This window comes from Salvelinus sp. IW2-2015, unplaced genomic scaffold (assembly GCF_002910315.2).
Source record: "Salvelinus sp. IW2-2015 unplaced genomic scaffold, ASM291031v2 Un_scaffold1957, whole genome shotgun sequence".
Taxonomy (NCBI): domain Eukaryota; kingdom Metazoa; phylum Chordata; class Actinopteri; order Salmoniformes; family Salmonidae; genus Salvelinus; species Salvelinus sp. IW2-2015.
In genome coordinates, this window is record NW_019943310.1 from 81,474 (window position 1) to 94,574 (window position 13,101).

The following is a 13,101-nucleotide window of genomic DNA, read 5'->3' on the forward strand; positions in this document are numbered from 1 at the left end:
CAACACACACCACCCCACACACACACAACACACAACACACACACACACACACACACACACACACACACACACACACACACACACACACACACACACACACACACACACACACACACACACACAATAGTTGAGTGAGATCTTTCCATGTTGAATGCTGTGTAGTTAAAGAGAAAAGAATGTGGCTAAACTTACTGTTCATATTTATGTAATGTAGCAGACTGACTTACTGTTCATGTTTATGTAATGTAGCAGACTGACTTAGTGTTCATATTTATGTAATGTAGCAGACTGACTTACTGTTCATATTTATGTAATGTAGCAGACTGACTTAGTGTTCATGTTTATGTAATGTAGCAGACTGACTTACTGTTCATGTTTATGTAATGTAGCAGACTGACTTAGTGTTCATATTTATGTAATGTAGCAGACTGACTTACTGTTCATATTTATGTAATGTAGCAGACTGACTTACTGTTCATGTTTATGTAATGTAGCAGACTGATTTAGTGTTCATATTTATGTAATGTAGCAGACTGACTTACTGTTCATGTTTATGTAATGTAGCAGACTGACTTACTGTTCATATTTATGTAATGTAGCAGACTGACTTACCATTCATATTTATGTAATGTAGCAGACTGACTTAATGTAGCAGACTGACTTACTGTTCATATTTATGTAGTGTAGCAAACTGACTTAATGTAGCAGACTGACTTACTGCTCATATTTATGTAGTGTAGCAGACTGACTTAATGTAGCAGACTGACTTACTGCTCATATTTATGTAGTGTAGCAGACTGACTTACTGTTCATATTTATGTAATGTAGCAGACTGACTTACTGCTCATATTTATGTAATGTAGCAGACTGACTTACTGTAGCAGACTGACTTACTGTTCATATTTATGTAGTGTAGCAGACTGACTTAATGTAGCAGACTGACTTACTGCTCATATTTATGTAGTGTAGCAGACTGACTTAATGTAGCAGACTGACTTACTGTTCATATTTATGTAGTGTAGCAGACTGACTTACTGCTCATATTATGTTAATGTAGCAGACTGACTTAATGTAGCAGACTGACTTACTGTAGTAGACTGACTTACTGTAGCAGACTGACTTACTGCTCATATTTATGTAGTGTAGCAGACTGACTTAATGTAGCAGACTGACTTACTGTTCATATTTATGTAGTGTAGCAGACTGACTTACTGCTCATATTTATGTAATGTAGCAGACTGACTTAATGTAGCAGACTGATTACTGTTCATATTTATGGAATGTAGCAGACTGACTTACCGTTCATATTATGTAATGTAGCAGACTGACTTAATGTAGCAGACTGACTTACTGTTCATATTTATGTAGTGTAGCAGACTGACTTAATGTAGCAGACTGACTTACTGCTCATATTTATGTAGTGTAGCAGACTGACTTAATGTAGCAGACTGACTTACTGCTCATATTTATGTATGTAGCAGACTGACTACTTACTGTTCATATTTATGTAAGTAGCAGACTGACTTACTGCTCATATTTATTGAATGTAGCAGACTGACTTAATGTAGCAGACTGACTTACTGCTCATATTTATGTAGTGTAGCAGACTGACTTAATGTAGCAGACTGACTTACTGTTCATATTTATGTAGTGTAGCAGACTGACTTACTGCTCATATTTATGTAATGTAGCAGACTGACTTAATGTAGCAGACGACTTACTGTAGCAGACTGACTTACTGCTCATATTTATGTAGTGTAGCAGACTGACTTAATGTAGCAGACTGACTTACTGTTCATATTTATGTAGTGTAGCAGACTGACTTACTGCTCATATTTATGTAATGTAGCAGACTGACTTAATGTAGCAGACTGACTTACTGTTCATATTTATGTAGTGTAGCAGACTGACTTACTGCTCATATTTATGTAATGTAGCAGACTGACTTAATGTAGCAGACTGACTTACTGCTCATATTTATGTAGTGTAGCAGACTGACTTACTGTTCATATTTATGTAATGTAGCAGACTGACTTACTGCTTCATATTTATGTATGTAGCAGACTGACTTAATGTAGCAGACTGACTTACTGCTCATATTTATGTAGTGTAGCAGACTGACTTAATGTAGCAGACTGACTTACTGTTCATATTTATGTAGTGTAGCAGACTGACTTACTGCTCATATTTATGTAATGTAGCAGACTGACTTAATGTAGCAGACTGACTTACTGTTCATATTTATGTAGTGTAGCAGACTGACTTACTGCTCATATTATGTAATGTAGCAGACTGACTTAATGTAGCAGACTGATACTGCTCATATTTATGTAGTGTAGCAGACTGACTTACTGTTCTATTTATGTAATGTAGCAGACTGACTTACTGCTCATATTTATGTAATGTAGCAGACTGACTTAATGTAGCAGACTGACTTACTGTAGCAGACTGACTTACTGCTCATATTATTAATGTAGCAGACTGACTTACTGTCATATTTATGTAGTGTAGCAGACTGACTTACTGTTCATATTTATGTAGGTAGCAGACTGACTTACTGCTCATATTTATGTAGTGTAGCAGACTGACTTACTGCTCATATTATTGTAGTGTAGCAGACTGACTTACTGTTCATATTTAGTAGTGTAGCAGACTGACTTACTGTTCATATTTATGTAGTGTAGCAGACTGACTTACTGCTCATATTTATGTAGTGTAGCAGACTGACTACGCGCTCATATTTATGTAGTGTAGCAGACTGACTTACTGCTCATATTTATGTAGTGTAGCAGACTGACTACTGCTCATTATTATGTAATGTAGCCTGTAGTAGACTGAGAGAGTAGACGAGTCCAGCAGCAAAGCTCAGCTGTTCCCCAGCCGCTCCTCTCATGCCGCTCCTCTCCACACAGTTGTCACTCAGAACACATACAGACACAGAGAGAGACACACAGCAAGAGAGGGAGAGAGAGAGATACACACACAGAGAGAGACACACAGAGAGACACATAGAGACACACAGAGAGAGACACACAGAGAGAAACACACAGAGAGAGACACATACAGACACAGAGAGAGACACACACGCAAAAACAGATAGTTTAGACTACACCAATGCATTTTTCACCGCGTATTTCAGGCTGCTAGTTGACAGGTAGTCATGGTACTGTTGTGGACGGGACACTGTCGACCAGGGCACTGTGTACAGCTCACCTTTTTAAAAGACTAAGCCAAGATATGCTGATTTTTCCCTGTGTATTTTTAGTGGCGCTCTTCTGAAAGTGCGCAGGGCACTGTGTACAGCTCACCTTGGCATAGGCCTTAGTCTCAGCAAACTTGATCTTGAAGTCAAACATCTCAGCTGGAGGCTGTTGCTGTTGCTCAGCTGTGGCTTCCTGTTGGCTGGTCAGCTCTCTGTTCACCTCCTGCAGGTGAGCGGTCAGCTCGCGGTACTTCTTGATGGTCTGTTGATAGTCAGCTACGGTCTCCTGAGCAGCCTCCACTCGTTTCTCCGCCTCCCTGACCCTGCCTCCGCCCAGATCCAGCATCTCTCTGAGCTCCAGCTCCGTCTCTCTGGCGTTCTCCTGCAGCTCATCGTTCATTTCATTGATGGCTTCCTGTAGAAACGGACCAATCACAGAGCACAAAGGTCACGCTTACGTGTTGTTTTTGTAGAGCAAAAAAAATGCGTCAGTGAAGGTACTACGCTGTGTACAGACCCAATCTTTTTTTTTAACTGTATTGTTGGTTAAGGGCTCGTAAGTAAGCATTACACTGTGAGGTCTACTACACCTGTTGTATTCAGCATTACACTGTGAGATCTACTACACCTGTTGTATTCAGCATTTCACTGTGAGGTCTACTACACCTGTTGTATTCAGCATTTCACTGTAAGGTCTACTACACATGTTGTATTCAGCATTACACTGTGAGGTCTACTACACCTGTTGTATTCAGCATTACACTTGTTGAGGTCTATACACCTGTTGTATTCAGCATTTCACTGTGAGTCTACTACACCTGTTGTATTCAGCATTTCACTGTGAGGTCTACTACACCTGTTGTATTCAGCATTTCACTGTGAGGTCTACTACACCTGTTGTATTCAGCATTCACTGTGAGGTCTACTACACCTGTTGTATTCAGCATTACTGTGAAGGTCTACTACACCTGTTGTATTCAGCATTTCACTGTGAGGTTCTACTACACCTGTTGTATTCAGCATTTCACTGTGAGGTCTACTACACTGTTGTATTCAGCATTACATGTGAGGTCTACTACACCTGTTGTATTCAGCATTTCACTGTGAGGTCTACTACACCTGTTGTATTCAGCATTACTGTGAGGTCTATACCTGTTTGTATTCAGCATGTGGGTCTACTACACCTGTTGTATTCGCATCACACTGTGAGGTCTACTACACCTGTTGTATTCAGCATTTCACTGTGAGGTCTACTACACCTGTTGTATTCAGCATTTCACTGTGAGTCTACTACACCTGTTGTATTCAGATCATTCACTGTGAGGTCTACTACACCTGTTGTATTCAGCATTCACTGTGAGGTCTACTACACCTGTTGTATTCAGCATTTCACTGTGAGGTCTACTACACCTGTTGTATTCAGCATTTCACTGTGAGGTCTACTACACCTGTTGTATTCAGCATTTACTGTGAGGTCTACTACACCTGTTGTATTCAGCATTCACTGTGGGTCTACTACACCTGTTGTATTCAGCATTTACTGTGAGGTCTACTACACCTGTTGTATTCAGCATTTCACTGTGAGGTCTACTACACCTGTTGTATTCAGCATTTCACTGTGAGGTCTACTACACCTGTTGTATTCAGCATTTCACTGTGAGTCTACTACACCTGTTGTATTCAGCATTTCACTGTGAGTCTACTACACCTGTTGTATTCAGCATTTCACTGTGAGGTCACTACACCTGTTGTATTCAGCATTTCACTGTGAGGTCTACTAACACTGTTGTATTCAGCATTTCACTGTGAGGTCTACTACACCTGTTGTATTCAGCATTTCACTGTGAGGTCTACTACACCTGTTGTATTCAGCATTTCACTGTGAGGTCTACTACACCTGTTGTATCCAGCATTTCACTGTGAGGTCTACTACACCTGTTGTATTCAGCATTTCACTGTGAGGTCTACTACACCTGTTGTATTCAGCATTTCACTGTAAGGTCTACATCCTGTTGTATTCGGCGCCTGTGACTAATACAATATGATTTGATACCGAATTCATAACAGTTATGAAAATAAACAGTTCATGGTGGGAAAAAATGTATCTGGTAAAAGGCCGACATTTGGACTTTCCAATAAATAAAAAAACTGTCACATGACAATAGAAATGGAATCACTGATTTTCGAAACACAAAGCCGCTATGATTAAAGGGATGGTAGTCCATCTGTTACTGGGCTCTCACCATCATTATTCACATAATTCGAAAAGTATTCGGAAAAGTATTCAGACCTCTTGACTTTTTCCACATTTTGTTACGTTACAGCCTTATTCAAAAATAGATTAAATTGTTTTTTTTCTGTCTCATCTATCTACACACAATACCCCATAATGACATCACAATACCCCATAATGACATCACAATACCCCATAATGACATCACAATACCCAATAATGACGTCACAATACCCCATAATGACAAAGCAAAAACAGGTATTTAGACATTTTAGCAAATGTATTACAAATGTAAAACTGAAATATCACATTTACATACACTACCGGTCAAAAGTTTATAAAACCCACTCATTCAAGGGTTTTTCTATATTTTTACTATTTTCAACATTGTGATAATAATAGTGAAGACATCAAAACTATGAAATAACACATATGGAATCATGCGCCATCTCATCTGGTTTGGGCTTAGTGGGACTATCATATTGTTTTTCAACAGGACAATGACCCAACACACGGAGAGTGATGGAGTGCTGCAGCAGATGCCCTGGCCTCCACAATCCCCCGACCTCAACCAAATTGAAATGGTTTGGGATGAGTCGGAAAAGCAGCCAACTTGTACTCAGCATGTGGGGGAACTCCATGGCTGTTGGAAAAGCATTCCAGGTGAAGCTGGTTGAGAGAATGCCAAGACTGTGCAAAGCTGTCATCAAGGCAAAGGGTGGCTATTTGAAGAATCTCAAATATAAAATATATTTTGATTTGTTTAACACTTTTTTGGTTACTACATGATTCCATATGTGTTATTTCATAGTGTTGATGTCTTCACTATTATTCAAACAATGTAGAAAATCGTAAAATAAAGAAAAACCCTTGAATGAGTAGGTGTTCTAAAACTTTTGAGCGGTAGTGTATGTATTCAGACCTTTTACTCAGTACTTTGTTGAAGCACCTTTGGCAGCGATTACAGCCTTGAGTCTTCTTGGGTATAACGCTACTAACTTGGCACACCTGTATTTGGGGAGTTTCTCCCATTTTTCTCTGCAGATCCTCTCAAGCTCTGTCAGGTTGGATGGGGAACGTCGCTGCACAGCTATTTTCAGGTCTCTCCAGAGATGTTCGATCGGGTTCAAGTCCAGGCTCTGGGCCACTCAAGGACATTCAGAGACACATTCCGAAGCCACTCCTGCGTTGTCTTGACTGTGTGCTTAGAATCATTTGTCCTGTTGGAAGGTGAACTTTCGCCTTCGACTGTCAACTGTGGGACCTTATATAGACAGGTATGTGCCTTTCCAAATCATGTCCCATCAATTGAATTTACCACAGGTGGACTCCAATCAAGTTGTAGTAACATCTCAAGGATGATCAATGGAAACAGGATGCACCTGAGCTCAATTTCGAGTCTCATAGCAAAAGGTCTGAATACTTAAATAAGGTATTTATTTTTTTACTTTTTTATAAATTTGCACACGTTTCTAAAAACCTGTTTTCGCTATGTGTATTGTGTGTAGTTTGATGAGGATTCTTTTTTTATGTAATCAATTTTACAATAAGACTGTGCCGTAACAAAATGTGGAAAAAGGGGAAGGGGTCTGAATACTTTCCGAATGCACTGTACACATTCAGTGACGTCACAATGATCAGCTATGTTTGATCAGCTATTGATTGATTGATTGATTGCCCATTCATTCACTGAAGTGAGCAGAGTGAGGAGAGACACATTAGTGCATGGGTAGGTAGGCCTACCAACGGAAAACATCTGAAAACAATGCTGTTTGTACTTTATGAAATTCAGACCACAGAAATACAATGTTTATCTCAAATGTCTAGGAAGTAAAACAAATTCTAATTAAACTCCACATTTTACCCCGTTGAAAAGCATTGAAGATAATTTGAATTTCAGTGTACTTCCCGAATTGACTGGCATTTAAATGGAATTGACCCCCAACCATGTCTGTCCCAGTTGGTCTGTGGTGTGTCTGTCCCAGTTGGTCTGTGGTGTGTCTGTCCCATTTGGTCTGTGGTGTGTCTGTCCCAGTTGGTCTGTGGTGTGTCTGTCCCAGTTGGTCGGTGGTGTGTCTGTCCCAGTTTGTCTGTGGTGTGTCTGTCCCAGTTGGTCTGTGGTGTGTCTGTCCCAGTTGGTCTGTGCGTGTGTCTGTCCAGTTGGTCTGTGGTGTGTCTGTCCCAGTTTGGTCTGTGGTGTGTGTCTGTCCCAGTTGGTCTGCGTTGGTGTGGTCTGTGTCCCCAGTTGGTCTGTGGTGTGTCCTGCCCATTTGGTCTGTGGTGTGTCTGTCCCAGTTGGTCTGTGTGTGTCTGTCCCAGTTTGGTCTGGTGGTGTGTCTGTCCAGTTGTCTGTTGGTGTGTCGTCCCAGTTGGTCTGTGGTGTGTCTGTCCCAGTTGGTCTTGTTGGTGTTGTCTGAGTTGGTCTGTGTCTGTCCCCAGTTGGTCTGTGGTGTGTCTGTCCCATTTGGTCTGCGTGTCTGCCCCAGTTGTTCTGTCCATGCGTGTGTGTCTGTCCCAGTTGTCTGTGGTGTGTCTGTCCCAGTTGGTCTGTGGTGTGTTGTCCCGTTGGTCTGTTTCTGTCCAGTTGGTCTGTGGTTGTCTGTCCCAGTTGGTCTGTGGTGTGTCTGTCCCAGTTGTGTCTGTTGTCCTGTCCCAGTTGTGTCTGTGGTGTGTCGCTGTCCCAGTTGGTCTGTGGTGGTGTCTGTCCAGTTGGTCTGTTTCTGTCCCAGTTGGTCTGGTGGTGTGTCCTGTCCCAGTGGTCTGTGGTGTGTCTGTCCCAGTTGGTCTGTTTCTGTCCCAGTGCTGTCTTGTGGTGTGTCTTGCTCCCAGTTGGTCTGTTTTCTGTCCCAGTTGGTCTGTGGTGTGTCTGTCCCAGTTGGTCGTGTTTCTGTCCCAGTTGGTCTGTGGTGTGTCTCCCCAGCTGGTCTTGTGGTGTGTCTGTCCCAGTTGGTCTGTGTTGCTCTGTCCCATGTTGGTCTGCGGTCTGCTCCCAGTGGTCTGTGGTGTGTCTGTCCCAGTTGGTCTGTTGGTGTCTGTCCCATGTTGGTCTGTGGTGGTCTGTCCCAGTTGGTCTGTGGTGTGTCTGTCCCCAGTTTGTCGTGTGGTGTGTCTGTTCCAGTTCTGTGGTGTGTCTGTCCCAGTTGGTCTGTGGTGTGTCTGTCCCATTGGGTCTGTGGTGCGTCTGTCCCAGTTGGTCTGTGGTGTGTCTGTCCCAGTTTGTCTTGGTGTGTTGTTCCGTTGGTCTGTGTGTCTGTCCCAGTTGGTCTGTGGTGTGTCTGTCCCAGTTTGGTCTGTGGTGTGTCTGTCCAGTTGGTCTGTTCTGTCCCAGTTGGTCTTGTGTTCTGTCCCAGGTGTGTGGTCTGTGGGTGTGTCTGTCCTAGTTGGTCTGTGGTGTGTCTGTCCCAGTTGTCTGTGTCTGTCCCAGTTGGTCTGTGGTGTGTCTGTCCCAGTTGGTCTGTGGTGCGTCTGTCCCAGTTGGTCTATGGTGCGCTGGTCCCAGGTTGGTCTGCATCTGTCCCAGTTGGTCTGTATCTGTCCAGTTGGTCTGTGGTGTGTCTGTCCCAGTTTGGTCTGTGTCTGTCCCAGTTTGTCTGTGGGGGGTTGTCTGTCCCAGTTGGTCTGTGTCTGTCCCAGTTTGTGTGTTGTCTGGCCCAGTGGTCTGTGTCTGTCCCAGTTGGTCTGTGCTGTGTCTGTCCCAGTAGGTCTGGTTGCGTGTGTCTGTCCAGCTGGTCTGTGTGTGTTCTGTCCCAGCTGGTCTGTGGTGTGTCTGTCCCAGCTGGTCTGTGGTGTGTCTGTCCCAGCTGGTCTGTGGTGGTGTCTGTCCCAGCTGGTCTGTGGTGTGTCTTCCCAGTTGGCTGTTTCTGTCCCAGTTGGTCGTGTGTGTCTGTCCCAGTCTGGTCTGTGGTGTGTCTGTCCCAGTTTGGTCTGTGGTGCGTCTGTCCCCATTTGGTCTGCGTCTGTCCAGTTGGTCTGTGGTGTTGTCTGTCCCAGTTGGTCTGTGGTGTGTCTGTCCCATTTGGTCTGTGGTGCGTCTGTCCCAGTTGGTCTGTGGTGTGTCCTGTCCCAGTTTGTCTGTGGTGTGTCTGTTCCAGTTGGTCTGTGGTGTGTCTGTCCCTTTGGTCTGTGGTGTTTCTGTCCCATTTGGTCTGTGGTGCGTCTGTCCCAGTGTGTCTGTGGTGTGTCTGCTCCAGTTTGTCTGTGGTGTGTCTGTTCCAGTTGGTCTGTGGTTGTGTCTGCATTGGTCTGGGTGTCTGTCCCAGTTGGTCTGTGGTGTGTCTGTCCCAGTTGGTCTGTTTCTGTCCCAGTTGGTCTGTGGTGTGTCTGTCCCAGTTGGTCTGTGGTGTCTGTCCTAGTTGGTCTGTGGTGTGTCTGTCCAGTTGGTCCTGTGTCTGTCCAGTGTTCTGTGTGTGTCTGTCCCAGTTGGGTCTGTGGTGCGCTGTCCCAGTTGGTCTATGGTGCGTCTGTCCAGTTGGTCTGCATCTGTCCCAGTTGGTCTGTATACTGGTCCCAGGTGGGTCTGTGGTGTGTCGTCCAGTTGGTCTGTGTCTGTCCCAGTTTGTCTGTTGGTGTGTCTGTCCCAGTTTGGTCTGTGTCTGTCCCAGGTTTGGTCTGTTGGTGTGTCTGTCCCAGTTGGTCTGTGTCTGTCCCAGTGGTCTGTGCTGTGTCTGTCCCAGTAGGTCTGTGGTTGTCGTCCCAGCTGGTCTGTGTGTGTCTGTCCCAGCGTGGGTCTGTGGTGTGTCTGTCCCAGCTGGTCTGTGTGTGTCTGTCCAGCTGGTCTGTGGTGTGTCTGTCCCAGCTGGTCTGTGGTGTGGTCTGTCCCAGTTGGTCTGTGGTGTGTCTGTCCCAGCTGGTCTGTGGTGTGTCTGTCCCAGTCTGGTCTGTGGTTGTCTGTCCCAGCTGGTCTGTGGTGTGTCTGTCCCAGCTAGGTCTGTGGTGTGTCTGTTCCATGGTTCCCGGTGGTGTGTCTGTCCCAGTTGGTCTGTGGTGCGTCTGTCCCATTTGGTCTGCGTCTGTCCCAGTTGGTCTGTGGTGTGTCTGTCCCAGTAGGTCTGTGGTGTGTCTGTCCCAGTAGGTCTGTGGTGTGTCTCTCTTACCAGATCAACGACGGTCTCTCTCAGCTCTCTGACTTTCTCCTCCAGGTCTAGATTCCTCTCTGTCAGAGTCTCCACCATCTCCTCAGCTCCTAAAGCCCCATCCACCTGGAACACAGAGCACAACACAGCCATCAACCATCACCATCAGCCCCATTTTTCAGATAACTGAAAAAGACAAGATACTCAGGTGGGCTGGGGCGTGCGCATTGCTACTCATCACATCATAAAGGCCACTGTGGAAAAACAACTGGCCTTTGCCCTCTGCACCCGTTCAACATAACCTACATGTATATAGTTATTAGTTCTAAAGAAAAAACACTTTTTGGGGTTCTCATAGGCTTACAATGTATTTTTATTTTAATTTTTTTTTGCAAAGTACCTCTTTAAAAAAAAAGTATTTATCTGTTATTTTACCAGGTAAATTGACTGAGAACACATTCTCATTTACAGCAACGACCTGGGGAATAGTTACAGGGGAGAGGAGGGGGATGAATGAGCCAATTGTAAACTGGGGGAGGATTAGGTGACCGTGATGGTTTGAGGGCCAGATTGGGAATTTAGCCAGGACACTGGGGTTAACACCTCTACTCTTACGACAAGTGCCATGGGATCTTTAATGACCTCAGAGAGTCAGGACACCCGTTTAACATCCCATCCGAAAGACGGCACTCTACACAGTGCAGTGTCCCTAATCACTGCCCTGGGGCATTGGGATATTTCTTTAGACCAGAGGAAAGAGTGCCTCCTGCTGGCCCTCCAACACCACTTCCAGCAGCATCTGGTCTCCCATCCAGGACCAACCCTGCTTAGCTTCAGAGGCAAGCCAGCAGTGGGATGCAGGGTGCTGCTGGCCTTTTGGATTGCAGCAGTTGTTAGCTAGAATACCAATGCTCATTGACATACAGTTCCTTCAGGAAGTATTCATACCCCCTTGACTTATTCCACATTTTGTTGTTTTACAGCCTGAATTCAAAATGGATTCATATTTATTTTTTATTACAGCTATGAGTCTTTCTGGGTAAGTCTCCCAAGAGCTTTCCACACCTGGATTGTGTAACACTTTCCCATTATTATTTTCAGAATTCTTCAAGCTCTGTCAAAATGGTTGTTGATTATTGCTAGACAACCATTTTCAGGTCTTGCCATAGATTTTAAAGCAGATTTAAGTCAAAACTGCAACTTGGCAACTAAGGTACATTCACTGTCTTCTTGGTAAGCAACTCCAGTGTAGATTTGGCCTTGTGTTTTAGGTTATTGTCCTGCTGAAAGGTGAATTCATCTCCCAGTGTCTGGTGGAAAGCAGACTGAACCAGGTTTCACCATTGGCCTCATGGTGAAATCCCTGAGCAGTTTCCTTCCTCTCCGGCAACTGAGTTAGGAAGGACACCTGTATCTTTGTAATGACTGGGTGTATTGATACATCATCCAACGTGTAATCAATAACTTCACCATGCTCAAAGGGATATTCAATGTTCGAAAAACATAATCCCACTTTGTCATTCTGGGGTATTGTGTGTTGGCCAGTAACAAAAATAATCTCAATTTAATCCAGTTTAGATTAAAGACTTAAAACAAGAAAATGTGGAAAAAAGTCAAGGGGTGTGAATACTTTCTGAAGGCACTGTAAGGCTGCTAGCCAAAGACCAATTTACTGTTTGAAGTTTAAGTGTATTTTTAAGTAGTAAGTAATGTAGCTGATGTGCGCTGATAACACAAACACTATATTAAGCAGGTTATTTATACAAGCTTTTACAATCCAATTATAATCCAAAAGTAGTGTGAAATGCACTCATAAACAACACGTAAATGGATGCCTTTTGTTGTTGCTGGCGGTCTATAAAAACTCCCCGGTGTTTTCCTCCAAGGTGAAAATACTGCCTTAGCGAATGAAGATACATTTACTTAATCTATTTTATCTATTTGAGATAAAACAAAATAACAGGTCTTGATGAAAATCTCTGTCGGAATTGAAACGTTGTCTGTTTGTCTCAATATATAACAGCAGTGTTTCAAATGGGGCTGAACATACTGATTTGGGTCTCATTTTATACTGTAGCTTTGCGCATTAAGAAATGCATGACTGAAGCCACAAACGAGAGTTGTCTTGGGGTTGTGAATCAATGTGGGTGTCTCTTGTATGCACTTTGGAAGCATTTGTACATACCCTCTGCCAAAACAGTACACAGTTAGCCACTTACCCTTCTAGATAACTTGAAACAGTCTATAACTAGGGGGCGTTTTTCCCCCCGATAGCGATGGAATTTAGATTTACGAGTGTTGTAACGTTGCATCTGTCCTACAACAGCCGAAGATGTATCAAGCGTTTCCGAAATCACCACGCGTAGAGAACGGTTGCTCAGTGCGTCGTTGGATCATGTGTCGATATATTAGTAGTATCGAAAGAAAGGGAGCGCTGTCCTCGGATCAGCTTTCTACAGTCTAATCTTACCTAATTATATAATTATAATTATTTCACAATACTGACGACGGATCAGCTCCTATTATCACCCTACGGCTGCAAATATTGAGGCGGATTATACTAATGCTTACCAAATAAAGATTCACTAAATCAC

General features: G+C 43.7%; 1 protein-coding gene across 1 annotated transcript in view; it reads right to left on the bottom strand.

Annotated features, from left to right (window-relative positions):
* The window catches only part of LOC112072550 (dynactin subunit 1-like), a gene marked incomplete at its 5' end in the record, with an annotated part of 61,973 nt that overhangs the window by 21,142 nt on the left and 27,730 nt on the right, over nt 1–13,101 (bottom strand). Inside the window, 3 exon segments of the mRNA XM_070439838.1 lie at nt 2,802–2,987; nt 3,193–3,617; nt 10,529–10,633. Of these exon segments, the coding sequence (XP_070295939.1) occupies nt 2,802–2,987; nt 3,193–3,617; nt 10,529–10,633 (716 nt within the window).